The sequence below is a fragment of the Brachyistius frenatus genome, unplaced genomic scaffold (genome assembly GCF_029030835.1).
Source record: "Brachyistius frenatus isolate BFR_SWC_R1_liver_20210118 unplaced genomic scaffold, ASM2903083v1 Contig_17, whole genome shotgun sequence".
Lineage (NCBI taxonomy): Eukaryota > Metazoa > Chordata > Actinopteri > Embiotocidae > Brachyistius > Brachyistius frenatus.
In genome coordinates, this window is record NW_027210616.1 from 402027 (window position 1) to 419246 (window position 17220).

General features: G+C 42.2%; 1 protein-coding gene across 4 annotated transcripts in view; it reads left to right on the top strand.

Annotated features, from left to right (window-relative positions):
* Nucleotides 1–1738: 1738 nt before the first annotated feature.
* Nucleotides 1739–17220, top strand: part of atp8a1 (ATPase phospholipid transporting 8A1) — a 102248-nt gene continuing 86766 nt past the window's right edge. For all 4 annotated transcript variants that reach the window (XM_069694187.1, XM_069694189.1, XM_069694188.1 and 1 more), the window contains exon 1: nt 1739–1915. In XM_069694187.1, the coding sequence (XP_069550288.1) occupies nt 1867–1915 (49 nt within the window). In that variant the 5' untranslated portion in view covers nt 1739–1866. The remainder of the gene's footprint in view (nt 1916–17220) is intronic.

Genomic DNA, 17220 nt, shown 5'->3' on the forward strand with positions numbered 1-17220 from the left:
CATCTGTTTTGCAAAATTCAGAAACACCCCTGCATGCTATGTTGTGGAGCAGGCTGACCAGGAAATGAGAACATTTTCACTATAATGTTTATTTAACAGATGATGTTAAATCTACAGCCACCGAATCTGTCAAAGCGTCCAGGTAGAGGAATTATTGACACTTTTTTTTTTTTTTTTTTTACCTTGCACATCATATGTTGCTGTATTTATAATGTACAGGGGCAACAATCCCAGTGCAGCATCTTAAAACTACTGTGCTCATATAAGAGTAGTAGAATTTCCCTTTATTGTAGCATAAAAAGTAACTTGCAAGCAAGATATAAATCAGAATACTGTTGTATTTCTTCAGATTTGAGTGGAATGCAGATCCTGTACTTGTCTTGCATTGCAGGTAAAACACTTTTGTGTTGCCAGTTTCTTTCTGCTTATGTAGAAAGACTATATACCTATAAATGTTAAAAAAAAACAACCTCATACATTAAAGCATGCAGAAATGAAGATAACGGAAAACAGTAATTTATTAGTGGAATTATCAACAACTCTGTAGGTTTATGTGAAGATACCAGACCATTTTTTTTGGCCTTCTTATTTCTTTCAACAGCCAGATTCCCCAAAACATTTCTCTATTTTTTTTATTGTTTGTTTCAGTTAAATATTCTTTGCACTATAATTCTGATTTAAGAATAATGTAAATGCAATCTGACAATATACTTTTGGTGTTTTAGAGAATATATCTAACGATGCAACATTCATAGTACTGAAATAGCGATTTATTGTTGTATGGATATTTTACCAAAAGCATTACCATGTATTTCCCATTACTTACAGCTGTATAGTGAATATGAATAGAATGTGTTTTATGTTTTTATACCCTAATTCTACTGACAGAATCGTCGTTATAGTGGTGTGCAGTGCAAAGTAAGAGCTATGTGGAGACTTTTTGTGCATGTTTTTTTTTTTTTTTTTAATAAATATAGCCAGCAATATTTTTAAATATTTTACATTATATGTCTGGCCCTATTTTGATGTAGATTATTTCGTTAAATTATGTAGTTTTTTTTTTTTTTTTTTTTGCTGACGTTGCAATCCCTGTTAATACATTAATAACTACATTTTATGCAAAAACATGATTCAATTGTGAGAAAGCCCACTCCCAAACTGTGAACAACAACTACCGCAGAGTGTGTGTGTGAGGGGGGTGGGGAGGTGTTCATAACAACCAACAATTTGTTGGCCAATTTTAAAAACACATACGTGTCTTGAACACCGCTGTCCATGTCGATTCAAATCCACCACTTAGGTATTTTTTTATTTTTTTTTAAAGTAATATTATAAATCAAATTCGTATGGTTTATTTCACACCCGGCCGCGGTGAAAACGACGACGGCTATTTTGCTCGGGGAACCCCCTACCGCTGAGGCTAGATGTGGTACGGTCCAAAACGTGAACCGGCACCGTCCCCCTCCCCTCAGTTTATGGTAAGTCCGTGTTCACTTCTGCCGTACCGAGGGCGTCTGTCGGCTTTACTCCGCCGTGTGAACCGGGATGCTGGGGAGATCCGCGGAGCGCCGGGGCTCCTGAGCAATGGTCCTGTCACTACCAGGAAGCGAAAGTTGGTTATTCCTCGTCTGCGCCTCTCTTTAGCGGTATTACGCGCAGCAGTCCGTTCCGCATGAGAGAGGCTCTTCTGCTGAATTTCAGCCGTTTTTTTTTTTTTTATTATTATTATTATTTTTTTTAAATTTTTAAATTTAATTTTTTTTTTTTTAAATTCTTTGACGGTCGAGAAGCAGCAGCCGCAGGGAGCAGAACTAAGAAGCCGCGGCCGCTTTGACAGGTGCCGTCGCCCGGCTGTGCGTGGAGAAGATGCCGCCCGTCCAGAGAACGATGTCTGATCTCCGTACCCGGTCGGAGGGTATGTAGGAACAATTTTAATCTGTTTTACGTGTGTGTGTGTGTGGGGGGGACCCTTCTGAAAACCCTGCCCACCCTTCTACGGATATTTCCTCGTTACTGCATGAAGGCCGGCCGGCAGCTCTCTGGAAGTAACTCGCTAGCTAAGGCTGTGATTACCGGTGCCCGAGCGGGCGTCAAGGAAACCCCGGGAGGAGGAGGAGGAGGGGGGGGGGGGCTCGAAAGTTTTCCAAAGGGAGGTGTCCAAGAAAATAACTCATTCACGTTAAAAAAAAAATGTAATTTATTTTGATCACAAACTTAAACCCAAAAGTAATTTCCACATCTGCAGATAAACACAAGGGAGGGTTCCCCCAAACAAAGGCTTAATCAAATTGGTGTCTGTAATTGAATTGAAATTCATATAGGAGGGAGGGGGGGGGGGGGCACCTGACCCAGACAAACCCATCCAGACAGGGACGGCCAGGTACAAGGTAACACCCTCCCATAAAGCAGGTGAGGTTGGAGCTCACTGACAGAAGCCACAAGGCTGGCAGCAAGCGCAAGCGTGCAGCAAATGGCATCTACACCAGTGTCTGGTCTAATAATACAGCCATTGTAATTCGTCTGGGACTTCCACTCCTTCACTGCACCAGTAACTTTCCACTGCATCTCTATTGGTGTCAGTCGGGGAAAGAGGATGCGGATACACATTATTCCACCGCTTTGAATGCTTATAAGAGGATCTGTTTACTTTAGGACTCCCGAGAGCTACAGAGTAGATTTGGAGTTTAAGGTGTGTTTGTTTATCTGGGTTGGCACCTATCACTGGGCACGTTACTCCCCCGGCTGCAGGCACACAGTCTTGCAGGCTGTCTTCCTGAAGTCTTTAAATCTCTCCCATCTCTGTTTTGTAGCTGTCCCTGACCTCCGACCTCTTGGGAATGGGGCAGTATTTATCTGCAGGGATCAATAACACATCCCATTATTTATGATGCCTTCTGCAGTTTCTGTTTCCCATCGCAGTGAGTGTGACAGCGCTGTTGTGGTACGGTTTTGGATGGCTTTGGTTTGATTTATAACGGTGGGTCCAGACGGATATCTCAGTCTGACTTATTGCTGTTGTGTGTGTATATAATATGGCCACCACAGCGAGCAGCCTGGTCTCTGAAAGTGGATTCGACTCTCATTTGTTTTTTTTTTCATATACTTTGAGGTAAGTTGTTGCATAACTCAAATTGTAGGGGATTAGGGGCGATTAAGACTTGAAAATGTCTCTCCGGTAATGCACAGTTTGCTGTGTGATATACCAGTAGTGTTGTGGTATACCGTCAATTAGTACGAGTTCATACAGGAAGTATTTCTGAACTGCGTCCTTTATTCCAGCTGATACGGACTGCAGAGAGGGAAATGCATTTTTAAAGAGACATGCAACTTCATTTAAAAATTCAGTATTTGTGAACACGGAGGAGTTCCTGCAAGCTGCAGCAGACGAGTAAAAGACCAACTTGTCTGCTTGTTTGTATTGGAAAAACAGCTGCTTAAAAAAAAAAAATCTTTCACCAGTGTTCCCATTAATATCATATTTGTGCCTATCAAACCTTGGATTCTATTTCTAATTATAAAAACATATGCATACATTTTCCCTTATCTTAGCTGTAATTCATGGCTTTTGTTTAAATGTGATGTCCATTACTTCTGAATAGCAAAAGTTACTTTCCAAGCTTGTGTGTAGAGATGAAATAAATGCTAAAATTCTCAAAATCCATCTTCTTAAGTGTAAATAATTTCAAACCTCAACAGTAAGACACTTAATACCTTTTGGTTGTGGACTGTTGGTCAGGACAAAGCAAGACATTTTAGGCTGCACCTTGACGTCAGGGAATACTAGTCAACATTTTTCACCATAATCTGACATTTTTAAGACAAAACAACTAATCAATTGATCAAGAAAGTATCCAGCCATCTATCAATCCAGCCGTCCGTCCGTCCATCCATCAATCATCTATACCCGCTGTATCCTGAACAGGGTCACGGGGAACTGGAGCCGATCCCAGCTCACTTTTGGGTGAACCCAGAACTTTCTTGCTGTGAAGCGACAGTGCTAACCAATGCACCACTGTGCTGCCCATCAAGAAACTAATCAATAATAATAAAAAAATAAATAAATTTGCAACCGTAGTTTTGTGTAAAACAAAAAAGCTATTTGATGGGTAAAAAGTGTCACTGTCAGCATTTCACAGAAAAGCCTTCAGGGATTTACCTTCTGTGGGAGCACTAAGAAAATAACATGTTCACTCAGATTCAGCCGCATTATTTAAATATTATTATGTGGACAGTAGACGGGTCATGATATTACAGCAGAAAATACTGGGACTAATATTGGCCTGATCATTTCTAAGTGTATTTCTGAAAATGTTTAATATTCAGCAGCTCTCTCTCTCTCTCTCTCTCTACCATCCAGATATTAAGCTACCCAGTAAGTTATCCGTTATTTTGAGTTAACTAATACACGAGATAGTTCCAGTACAAACCCCAAATTGTGTCCTGCCGTGAATATCCATCATACCTTCAAATATATATCCACATTCCCAACAGGTGGCCTCGATGTCACCAGTCAAAACACAATAGACAATTTCACGTGACTGAACACGTTATGCTGTAGTATAATGGTGTTTCTGATTTATGGCTCTGAATGGACAGCCGTGATAAGTAATATTGAATTCATATATGAGGGTGGAGATTCAGTGGTTTAACTTTGAAACTTAAAAATCATCCAAATAAAAGTGTTTGAGTTTAACCAATGCCTGTGCAGTTAACTTGAGCGTCTCCTGAAATTCATATATTATTCATAAGAAAATTGTGAGCAGGATGCATCTCGAACTGGAGAATTAATGTTTCCTAGTTGAAAGTAAAAGTACTCCACAATAGAAATGATGCTGTTGTTGCACTGAAGCATCATGCAAGGAGAAATCTAAATCATTAAATACTAATGTAGATTCTGTATACAACTGTTGACCAATGCGGGTGCTGCGGTCACAAGAGCGAACACATGAATTATGCAGCAGCTATTGCTGTCACCCTCACACCACCTTTTTAGTTTACAAAGAGCAAACACTTTAGCTTTTCACTTCACTTGGCTCTAAGTGCACACTCTTATCCAGCTGCTTCACCTACAACAGCTTCAGGATCGCTTTTCAAGCATCTTCCGGAGTGTCGGATTTGATCACCTCCTGCGCGCTCAGGTTAATGACCTGCCGCTGCTATGTTTCAGCCTCATGGCTTCACATCTACTTCCATATATTCTCAATCACACGACTGTTCTGCAACATTTATTTTGGCTGTTTTTAATAGCGCCTGAGCTCCTTCCCCGCCATCCCCACCCTCCCCGCCCTCTCCATCCTCCCCACCCTTCAGTTTTATATTTTAATCACCACAGTGCATCAGGCAGGCTTCCATCTAGAAAAGGGCTGCCCTCTGCCAGGCTTACCACCTAATCCATCAGCGGCCTGTCCGTCAGCTCTCCATGCTGCACACTCCCCGGTCTTGGCCACCACGTGCCGCTGCGCTCCTTGTCACTCTTCACCGCTGTGCTGTGGAAAGATCAGGCGTCACTGCCAGCCTGCGCCTAAACGCGTTGCCAAAATATCCTTATCTGGGATACTGGGGATGCAGGTGACGTCAGCAGCTATCAGCATGTTTAATGTGCGATCCCGCCGTGACTGACGGGCACCTTTGCATCTCTCCAGAACAAATTTCCATGATGGCAGGAAGGTGCTTAATACCTGCCTCCACTGTTGAGATGGGAAAGCTGATTGACAGAAGCCACACAAGTTAAGGCTAGACAGATGGCAACACGCATCCTGTTTGCCATCTTAGCTTGCATGCTTATCTGCACACAGGCCAAATCTCCTCTCACAATTGACACTGAAGGTGGAGATAGACAGGTAAGCCCATGCTGTGAGGATGAATCTATCAAAGGACCGAAGGCTTGTCTTTTTGTGTCAGCTGAGACGCATGATTTGCGCTCTCCAGCTCTGATTGCCTCGATACTAGTTTACAGAGATGCTAAGTAGTCTGCTTCTTCTTTGAGCATTATATCTCCACCTTTCTCCCATTCTCAAGGTTTTTTTTTTTTTTTTTTTTTTTTTCCCCAAGCGTAAGTGAAGCAGGATGTTCCCCCTGTAGCATTTTAATAACACCAGCTAAGCCTCAGTCTGTCTGAATAGCGGTAACAGCACGGGGAGGGAGACTGGAGGAGGATAGACTGCTCCCTTCTGAAGGGATCGAGAGCTGCCCATGTGCCTGGCGGATCACTGGCTGATAATAATGTGGCACAAAAGCCCAACACGCCACCAAATCCCCTGTCTGGGGCCACTGGTGTGTCATATCAAGTCCCCTCGGGCCTCTCTACTCTATGTGCCGGCATGGGACATCTCCTCTCCTCTATTTTCCACTTCATGTCCTGCCTCCATTACTGACCTGCAGCCAGTCTAATATGTGTTTCTTCAGATACTCAATTTCTACCCACCTCAATGGTTCTTCTCTGTCTGCAAGGCAAAGTGGATGTGGCAGGTCACCGCGAGAAGAGGGGGAGATGTGGAAAACGCTCGTGTGCACGTGTTCCCACTAAGACGGATGCAGAGACAAAGAATCTACAGTTCATCTGATGCGGAGACACTGAGCCTATTCTGATGCACGCTCGCGCTTATTGTTACATGGACATCGGACAAGGAAGACCTATGAGCATGTGGGAGACATTTGCAGAGAGGGAGTCGTCAAGGAGAAATTGCAGCGTCTTTCAAGCGCTTCAACTGATGGCTATTTTCATCTTTTTTTTTTTTTTTTTTTTTAAATGAATTTGTAAATTGATAGATTAATTAAAAGTTCAGAAAGCCCAAGGAGACTTGTCCAACTAACAGTCCAAAAACCAAAAATGTTCAATTTAATGTAATAATAACAGAAAAACAGCTCTTAAAAATCTGGACCCTAAAAATATCTGTGATATTTGCTTGATTAAACAACTGTAATTTGATTATCAGAATTCCTTTCCAAAAAAACAACAACAACCTCGTGTTTCTGCTCTTACAAAGTTTATTGCTCTACTTGATGAATACATTATTCTCCGTGCTTCTGCATGGAGTCTAAAAAAATTAGTCAAATATTTCTGCCCTGCGGTTCTTTTTTTTTTTTCTGTGAAAGCTATCGATATCTCGCTCTGTGCAACACAGTGATCCAGTCATCTTTCTTCTTTTTTTATATTAAACAGATTTGTCATGCGAATGTGATGGCATTTATTCAGCACGAAAAGCGAATACGCGCAGAAAAGTATGAATCCGCTTGTTGCTAGGTTAATGACCAGGACAAACCTATGAGCAAAATATTACACCAGCTAATATTTGAAATAAAACTCGAGACTAATTGTGTTGCCCTAAACTCTGATACCGTAATGTCTTAATGTCCTGAATGGCTGACTGAGTCCCCGAACTATCTTATCTATCTTCTGGAGTTAATTCAATCCTCTGATCTGCAGGTTATCTGGAGATCTTCAGCAACGTTGCAAAGATTGAATCTTATTTACGAACCACTGAAAGGCTGAATTACAAATGTATGCGTGCAGGGAGATAAATCTTCCATACGCCCCAATTTAGCCATCAGCTGCAGATGTACAGTAAATCCGTTCTCGCCTCGTCTTCTGAAACGTTAAATCACTTGAAGAAGGTTTAAACTGGACCTGCTGCTGTCACGTCTTTTCGCCGGTGAGCGGAATTTTCTCGCCCGGTTGTGTTTGTCTGCGAGATGCACGCGCTCGAGCAGCATGGAAACGCAGCGAGCCCGCCGCGTGCGTGCGTGCGTGCGTGCCAGGAGACGGGTCAGTGCGATGGTGTCACAGTTGGAATGACGAGGTCAGATGGAGAGGTGTAGGCAGGCACCCCCGCAGGAAAGCAACACCATCAATGGCCGGGAAGATGAAACTCCTGCTGCCCTCGACATCCAAGAGCTTCTGGGTTTTATTACCCTGTTCCTGTCTCGGCTCGGTTTCTGTTCAACTAGGCCACAGTGCTGCTTCCATAGATAGATGACGAGGTCTAAAGACACGTGGACAAGTTCTATTCTGATGCGTCCTGGTCAGTTTTGTCCCTTCGCATTGAGAGTGCCCAAAAGTTTGTAGTCTAAATAGGTGTACATTTGTGATGTGGGACTAATGCAGAGAACTAAGCTGATGACTGTCAATGTAAAATAGTAGTGAAGGAAGGTAGAATAGTTGTAGCTTAATTTACATTCCTATTTATAATCCCATAATGCTCGCTTGACACATATGGGTCATATTCTTTGAATGGTGGTGCTAACAGGAAACGTAGTCATCGCTTTCATGAATGCCTGCGCTCCTACAATTAAAGCAGTTCTGTAACCGCTATAAATAGATGGTATAGTCTGAATCGATAAGAGACAGGGGATGCATCTCCATTATTTTTGCATTTCCTCTTATCAGGCTGAGACCGTTGCTTGCGTCGTGTGCATGTGTTACGGCCTCGGTAGTTCTCAGTGGTGGCACATCAGACGTGTCACACGCGCGTCAAATGGCAGCACAGAAACACTGGCGTGGGTTCATCGTCATTACTCATCCATTTGGATACTACAGCTATCTTTAAGAGAACATGCGATAGAAATTAGCGTGCTCGTCCTGAGCAAGTATTTTATCCCTATTTGATACCTCGGCCCTGAACTTTTAACGATGAATACGTTCTCTTTACTAGTGAGTAACACAATACTTTTGGGATTTTTTTGGGGGGGGGATATTTGTATTTTACCAACAAACACAACTGCATGGCACACTTGTTCAATATAAGAAAATAAAGTTATGTTCACGTTTAAGCAACTGAAATTACATCCAAACTGGAGCCATTATGGTTAAAGAAAATGAGTGTTGACTGTTGTTAGACTGTAGAAGGAGAGTTCCTGATCTCCAGTGACAAAGTTAAATGCTTAATATGTGCATTTCTTCCTCTTGATCTTTTTTGAGTATAAATGTCACAAGATTTTCCTCTGTGATAGTGTACATGAGCCTATTTCATTTCAGGCAGTCTGAACAAACAGCCATTCATATACTTTTTTTTTTTTTTTGTCCTCAGAGGGGAGTCTCACTGACCCTGTTAGACAGGAGACGACATTTCAGTTGTCACAACAGATCTATTTGGCCTGACAGCAGTACCATAACCAAAAACTTTCCAGATACCGTCGAAGCTGTGTACCCTAAAGCAGCTGCTAAAATGTGATATACACAAGGTGTGGTAAATCTCTAAATGTGCGACATTTTTCTTGCACAGAAGAGTTTGAAAAAGGCTCTGAAGTTTTGAACGGAGTACATTTGCATCATGAGTAGTAATATTTCAAAAAAAAAAAAGATTTTACCCCTTCAAATATTTCAGGACGCAAAAGGAAGTTTTGGGTTGTAAATTATGATCATTTTCATTGTTGATTTGATCAGGTATTTATTTTTCAATTAATCTATAAGCCTGAAAAATGCAGCCCCTCACGTACCACGTAAGCGTGGTAATTAAGTAAGTTCTCATCCAGCCACTCCAGCAGGTTGACATTTTTGACTTTTATTGAAATCTTTGTCCTTTGTGTTTCGTGCTAAGTAGTTAATGCTAGCATGCTAACAAACTTTCTGCTTGTTGTTGTTGTTGTTGTTGTTGTTGTTGTCGGCGGCGGCAGAAGAAATGACCCACCGTGTGTTTAAGTACAGACGTGCGGAGCATCAGGAATCTCATTCAAAAAGTTGGTGACACCTTGTGTGTCAATGGAACCTGGCGTGTTATTTCATACACCTGGGTTTGATAAAGATAAGGACGCTATGGCTGTGTGACTGACATTCACAAGGTCTGGTTCCTGTTTTCCGACCTGTGACTTGCGTGCCACATGCCCTTCACTTCTGTCGTTCATAAGACCGCACACAGTGGAAAGGTTTCTCTCCCTGCAGATCCCTCACTAAGCCAAGCCAAGCCAGGCAAGCCCCCGTGATGTCACAGCAAGCCCCAGCTGCCTGCGCTGTCCCTGGACTGTCCGTCCCCCTCGTAGCGTGCCTGAGCCTATGAGGAGCCAGACGGGGAGGAGGGGAGGGGGGGGGGGATTAATTCTGCAGCTGCCCTGTTGTTGTTGTGAGTGCTGGTTACAGCATTGTGATCTGATAAGCGTCTTATGGATGTTGCTGTTGCTTAGATCGAGGCGGTATCTATATTCCCCCTCCGGCTCTTCTCCCCATTCACGAATGGTAGAAGATAGGGAAGGGGGCTTTCATCTCTGGGACCTTGATTCCCATGAATAGACTGTGGCGGCTCTGTCTACTGAAATATTTATCAGGCATAAATGAATCATGTAGAGCTCTTTCTTTGGTGGTGATGAGCAGATATAAATGGCGCATTAGCTGACTGGGTTGTGAGATTGAGACATCTCAAAGTCCAGTGATTTGGAACTAATTTGAGCCTAATAACAATGGTAAATAGCCTCAGGTTAAGGTGAACAACGTGCACACTGACAATGCTGAACTCCTTATTACGCTTCACTTCTCTGGCTTCCTTCTTTTTCGTTCTTAGATGGAGGCCCGTGTATGTAAAACATTTCCACAGTCACTTGTCATTCCTCTGCATTTTCTGTTCTGGGTGAAGCACGGGATGCAGTTTTTCTTCACAAAGCTTCTTGTCTGTGGCTTGGCTGCCGTTCGTTCGCTCGTGTTAGATCACTGTCAGTAGCCCCAAGCTGCCTGACCCCACCTACCCTGCTATTATTGAATAAATCCTGTGGGAGCCGGGTCCTGGCCAGATCACGTGTCTCCTCATCTACACTTTATTGACCAGCCTACAAGTCTCTCAGGCTCATTAGTGCTTGTTCTGTATCTCAGACTGAACTCTGGCTGGACCTATTTCTGGAAGAACAAAAATGCCCTTTTTACATTTTCATTCACCTCTAGATTTATATTGTTCTCTCGGGGATTGACTGATGGGCCTTTCTGAGGAATTAGCCATGGATCCAATTGAACAATCTCAGTGTAATCAAAGAATGAGTAGGTGCTGACAAAAATAAGTTATAAAATGCAGCCAACTTGTGATATATCTTTTATGATTTGATTTAAAAGCTTTATTTAAGCTCAAAGATACTGTCGCTAAAAATATATTTAGACCACAATAACTATATGTAGTTGATTTTAAAACAAGGATAAGTGTTTCTTCTGCAAAATAATCAGTCAAATTACCAGGCATATTTTTTGCATGTACTTTAAAATTTTGGTCAGCTTTGCATGTCATTGGTCAGTTGTGTTTTGTCTTTGATATTTTACCCTGAGATTAGACTCGATAAGACTCTGCGCGAGGCAATGTGCTTGACTGTCAGGTCATTATTGTTCCTGTCATCGCTGCCATTAGATGCATTTAATCTCGCTTGTGTTGACAGTCATGGCAGCAATAATTTTCCACCCCCACCACTTGTGCCTGACCTAAGATAATACATTATATATCTAATCTGTTCTTATCTACAAACACTGTTCTATCGTACAAGCACCGACGTACAGTACGTTTCTGTTTGACCTGCCAGGATAACAATGATCTCAAGTGTGTGAAAGTAGTTTGCTACGGAGGTGACCTGTGTTGCATCTCGTATAATCAGTGGTGTTTTAACAGGGATTTTCCTGCCTGGTGGTTTCTCTGTGTCTCGGTAACCTACAACAGTCAGTAGGGGATACAGGGGAAGACCGGCATGTCTTGGCCAAGCTTTTTTCTGAGCCCAGATTTTTCCCACTGGGCACTCTCTCCAAGTACGTGCCCCCTTGTGACTATTGTTCCACCCGTCTGTCTGTTGGCTGACACAAGCAATAATCCTGACATCTGGCCTGCATCCAAACTCATTACGACACTTGGTGGCATTGATCCTTCCTCTAGAGGCTTCCCCTCCAGATCTGTGTGCCACTGCTTTCTGCTTATACCGAGCTTTATTTGGGTCCTTGTCACTCTCGTGTCTCTTCTCCTTCCATGACTCCTATATTGTTTTTATATGGCCAGCTGGTATGGCTAATATGGTGGTTCAATGAACCGATGAAAGGTGTTGTTATGAAGCCTAATATAACACAAATTAAGGAAGAATGCCCACAGTGAGTATCTGCCCCGTTTCCAATATTTATTGATGTGAGGGTAGTTGAGCCGTGACACGCCTACGGTTAATGCAATTAGTGCAGAGAAAATGCACGTTGCCCACCAGGGAATATTAAGAGCAGTTCCCTCTGAGACATCTGTGGCAGTGGCTCCATACATTATCCAGCGACTGTGGTGGGAAGTAAGGAAATGAACTGGATATGGGGGAGGAGGGGGAGATCCCATAAAGGTGGAAGCTGGGGTAAAGCAATTTTAATCACATCCTCCATCTCTTACCCCCAATTTCTTTGGATTATAGTGTTGGTCTGTTGACCTTGTCTGTCCTAATTTTATATTTTGGTCACAGTTACAGTGAGTTGCACATGGACGTCACACTTATTTCTGTTGTTATTTCAACCCTTGACCTTAAATTTAACTCCCAATTATGACAGTAAATTGTGCTGACATAAGTTGCTACCATAATATAACGGAGAGCTGCTTTTTATGAATCCAACTCAACTGAAATTGTGGAATTGATCGGCCAAAGTATTAGACCAGTGTTTCCTTCCCAACGTCTCAAGTCCAGCTGTCAACTTTCTGGCTCGAGCTGTACTTTTGCTCTCAGATCCAATTAAAGCGTTCAACATGTAGCCTTTAATTGGATCAGGTGGGCAAAAGTAGTAGCCAGAGAAAAAAACCTGGCTAGTTCCTGAAGACTTGAGCAGCACAGCTCTCATGAAACAATAGAATATTCCTGCACCCAACCCGCTGTAGTCGGAACACAGTCTGCCAGAAATCAAGAAACCATCTCGGCACCGATTGCAACAAATACAATGCACATATAAAGGAAACATTTTTACAGGCAGTGCAGCCTGCACATATTTTATTTTGTATTTATGCTTACTCAATGCTCACTTTTTATTTAAGTGATTAGTATGTATCATCCCAGGATGTAGACTGTAATTATTTGACAACAGTCTAAATATTTGTTTGTAGGCCATACACAACAGGAACAGGTGACAAGAATAACTCCACTCTGGGGAAAATGTGTGCACAGTTACATCCCAGGTCTATTCCTGTCTGTTTCTGGCCCCATTTTCAAAATCAAATCAAATATTCCTTGTAAATTGTAAAAAAGAAAAAAGAAAAGATGAAGAGTAATGTATTCTTAACAGTGCAATGGTATTAGTGCCTTTGTTTGGAACCATACCAGCATACTATGCATGGGTTGTGTTTAGCTCTTTCTTTGAACTTTATTGTACAACCCCTTGTGTCAATGCTGCTAAAAGAGGAGAGGAAAAAGGACTAAGTTAAGCAGGAGCAGCACCAGCTGCAACTGGTGCATTGCAGCACCTGGCCTACCCCAGCACACAGGCTCCTGCTGCGAAGGCTCATTCACAACACAGAGACACAGCATCAATCACAGCTGCTCAGCCAGCTCCTCTGGCCCGCTATTTCAGACAGGCCTTATGATGCAGTCACCAACTACGCCAGTCCCCTGTTTTCATTTGTCATTGTAGACACTAATTCTTAGATTGCCCGAGGTGCTTAATAATTCAGCCTCTTCTCTAACTTTGTTGGATTTGTTCCTTGTTGTGCGAGAGATCATCTCTCCTTGGCATGTAATTGATTGTCATTGGCATCTCATTGAGCCGTCTGGAGGTGTCATGTAAACGCTGACCATGCATTGGTGCTTCAGAGAAGTTGATCTTTTCAGTCAAAAGTGAGATTCTGAAAACAAGGACAGAGAAAGTGGGAATATCATGCAACAACAAGCCGGACATGAATCTCTGTGATGTTTTGATTCATTTTATGATAGTTTCTGACATTATTACTGTTTTTAAGTGACATTACAGGTGGTCAGATAAACCCATGTTGCTCCCCTCTACTTACATTCTGAATGTTGTCCCATAGTAGCTGCAACAATAGGACAATGTTGCTTGCAGAATATCTGCTGTGCTGAAATTTTCAAACTAATAACATGTCAAAGGAGCAAGGAAAGGGTTCCTTATAAAGATTAATACATAGGGAAGGATGTTTGTAGTTTAGCGCAGTTGTATCCAGTCGCCTTGTCCTCATCCAGCCCAGGCTCGGTGAGGCAGCATGCCTTTGAGACAATGCCCTTTTTCCTTCACCTTTACTCAGAGCTGTTACTCATTGCTAACTACCTGTCCTCCCAGTGTTAGCAGGAGAGCTCTTGGTTGCAAATTTTCTTTTAATTTCAAATAGGAGAAGCTACACTCGACTGACAGACAGAGAGGAGGGAGAGGCTACCTCCTTTCAAACCACAAAGGTTGGGTAAGATCAGTGGATCAACTCTCCAGGAACATTACGTAATGCTGTGCTGACACTTGCTGTTGCGGAGCTCTCAGTAAGTTTTCACATCTTGGATTTTATGACGCCATGTTTGTGTAAATCCTCACCTTGTCTGAGAATACATTAGATTGTTCTCCCAGTGACAAATTCAGATCGCATTAAGATAGCACCGCGCAAAAATTCAATTATTGATTTGAATGCTAAATTAAACACCTGTTGAAATGAGTTTGCACAATTGTGATTATTGTTTTTTGAGCTGATTATAGTGAATGTGGGGCAAAATATATTGCTTTTCTTTCATTTCAATTTTTATGATATCTTTCATAATAAAAAAAAACAACCAACCTCTGTTTTGCTTCCTGCGCAAACTTATTTCTCACTGTACACAAAAAAACAACTGAAATGAATCACTGTAGTTGACTACATCGTATCGTGCATACAGCTTTTATTGGTCAACAGGAAGGGCGTTTCCCAATTTAAGTAGTAGGCAGCACTCTTTAATCTCCTGTTGCTGTATCTATGCACCGTTTTGCCACCACGCTAATCCAATAAATCCCACTGTGGTGATCTGACGTCTTGCATAACAAGGCGGCCACGGCCAACCCATATTTCCCCCGGTGACCAAATGATTGCAGGGGGCCATTTATTTTTAGCCGGGAGAGCACATGCTAAGGAAAGAAACTATCAGAAGAGGATGTTTGGCAGAGCCTCCTCTGTAATCCTCTGCGCAAAGCCAAGAGGATCATTAAAATAACAAGAGCTGTAATTGAAGATTCAGGGTTTGTGTAACATGAGTGAGAAAGTGCTTAACGTAAGGTGAGAATAAGAAGAGGGGGGGAAAAAAAAGGAGCGGTGAAAGTGGGAAGCGTGACTTTGAAGGTTGTGTCGGTCTTCTACTTTGTTTCCACTTGACTTGACAAGAATGAAATACTGCAGGCAGAGGCTCGCCCCGAGCCCAGTGCAGGCTGCAACTGGGGCATATCCGGTAAGGGCTCTGGTTACAGTGCCTCATGACACTGCGTTGTGTTGTTATTGTTGTTGTTGACATTTCATGAAGCCAACTTCCCTGTCTCGTGTCCCACTCTTTCTGTGCGTCAGAATGGCCCTTTTTTTTTTTTTTTTTTTTCCATTTTAAACTCTGACGTTTACTATATCTGTAGTTGTGGAAGCTGCGCTCATATCCCCCAACGCCACTTCCACTACATCTCAGGGAAGACCATGCAGCACTTACGGGGTCACATGCATGTAACTTGAGAGTGGGAATACCGTTGACTTTAGAGTTTTACAGTAGGGCTCCCCTGCAGTGCTGAAGACACTAATCTGGACATATCAGTTAAAATATGAGGAAAAGGAAATGTGAACCCAGGAACTGGCTTTTTTTTTTTTATCATTTCTCATCTTACAAACAAGGTGATCTCGGTGTCAGATGTTTTCACATTAAATGGAATTTCAGTTGTTTTTCAGTCTTGTCCACCGCCACAGGAGAAGTCAGTGTCAAACATGAGCTGCTGTAACTTTAAAAAGGCAGGTGTACTCTTGGCTTTAGGTAGGGCTCAAACACATGATTATTTTCTTCACTAATTACTTCAATAATTGCTTGAGTCTATGAAATGTCCTTAGTAATGTCTCGACACATTTTGTTTGTAACTCGGAAAGTATTCACCACCTTATTATCCTATATGACAAAGGGAGGTTGCACATCCTGCCATTTGATAAGCAAGACGATTTTCTCGTATTTTTAGAGTGTTTAGTTGAGAAATCAACTGGAATTGTTTCAGTTCTACTTTCAATATTAACAATGCCAAACTGGTCAAATTACCTCCTCAACAGACAGAGTGAAAAAGCCTGAATCTACTACTTTATATAACGTGGGCCTTATATTCTTTGCTTCTGTAGTATTTACCACAATACTTAAAAGATGATTCGTGCCACATATGTTTACATACTTTTAAGGGATCATTTAAAAGAGGAAAGTTTACCAGGGCTTAAGGAGGCCACTTTTAGTTTGGATAACTGTGTAGAGTTGAACCCATATGTCCACTGGATCGTGCCTGACCAGTTCATGTTTGCGCTAATTTTGTGGATTTCTTGTATACCATCCAGTTCTGCACTAAGCAGATTCAAGCTTTAGACTTTAGATGTACCTGCTACTTCCCTAAACACCCTAAACACGATTAAAAGTCAGCGCTCAGCTTCAATCACTGATGTTAAAAACCACAAACCAAGGCAGAAATCTAGGTGTAGTTATGGATTCAGACCTCAATCTGAACAGCCATATCAAGACAATTACAAAATCAGCCTACTATCACCTGAAGAATATATCAAGGATTAGAGGACTTATGTCTCAACAGGATTTGGAAAAACTTGTCCATGCATTCATCTTCAGTAGACTCGACTATTGTAACGGTGTGTTTAAGGGTCTCTGTAAAAAGTCAATCAGAACACTGCAGCTGATTCAGAACGCTGCAGCTCGAGTCCTCACTAAGACCAGGAAAGTGGATCACATCACTCCAGTTCTGAAGTCTTCACACTGGCTTCCTGTCCAACAAAGAATTGACTCTAAAATCCTGCTGTTGGTTTATAAAGCACTGAATGGTTTAGGGCCAAAATGCATTTGTGATCTGCTGCAACCTTATCACAGCCTCCAGACCCCTCAGGTCATCTGGGACGAGTCTCCTTTCTGTCCCCCGAGTCAGAACTAAACATGGAGAAGCAACGTTCGGTTTTTCTGCTCCACATATCTGGAACAAACTCCCAGAAAGCTGCAGGTCTGCTGAGACTCTCGGCTGCTTCAAATCAAGATTGAAGACTTTTCTGTTTGCTGCTGCCTTCAATTGAACCAGACTCAAGGATGTTGATCAATTTCCTGCATTTCTGCATTTTATTA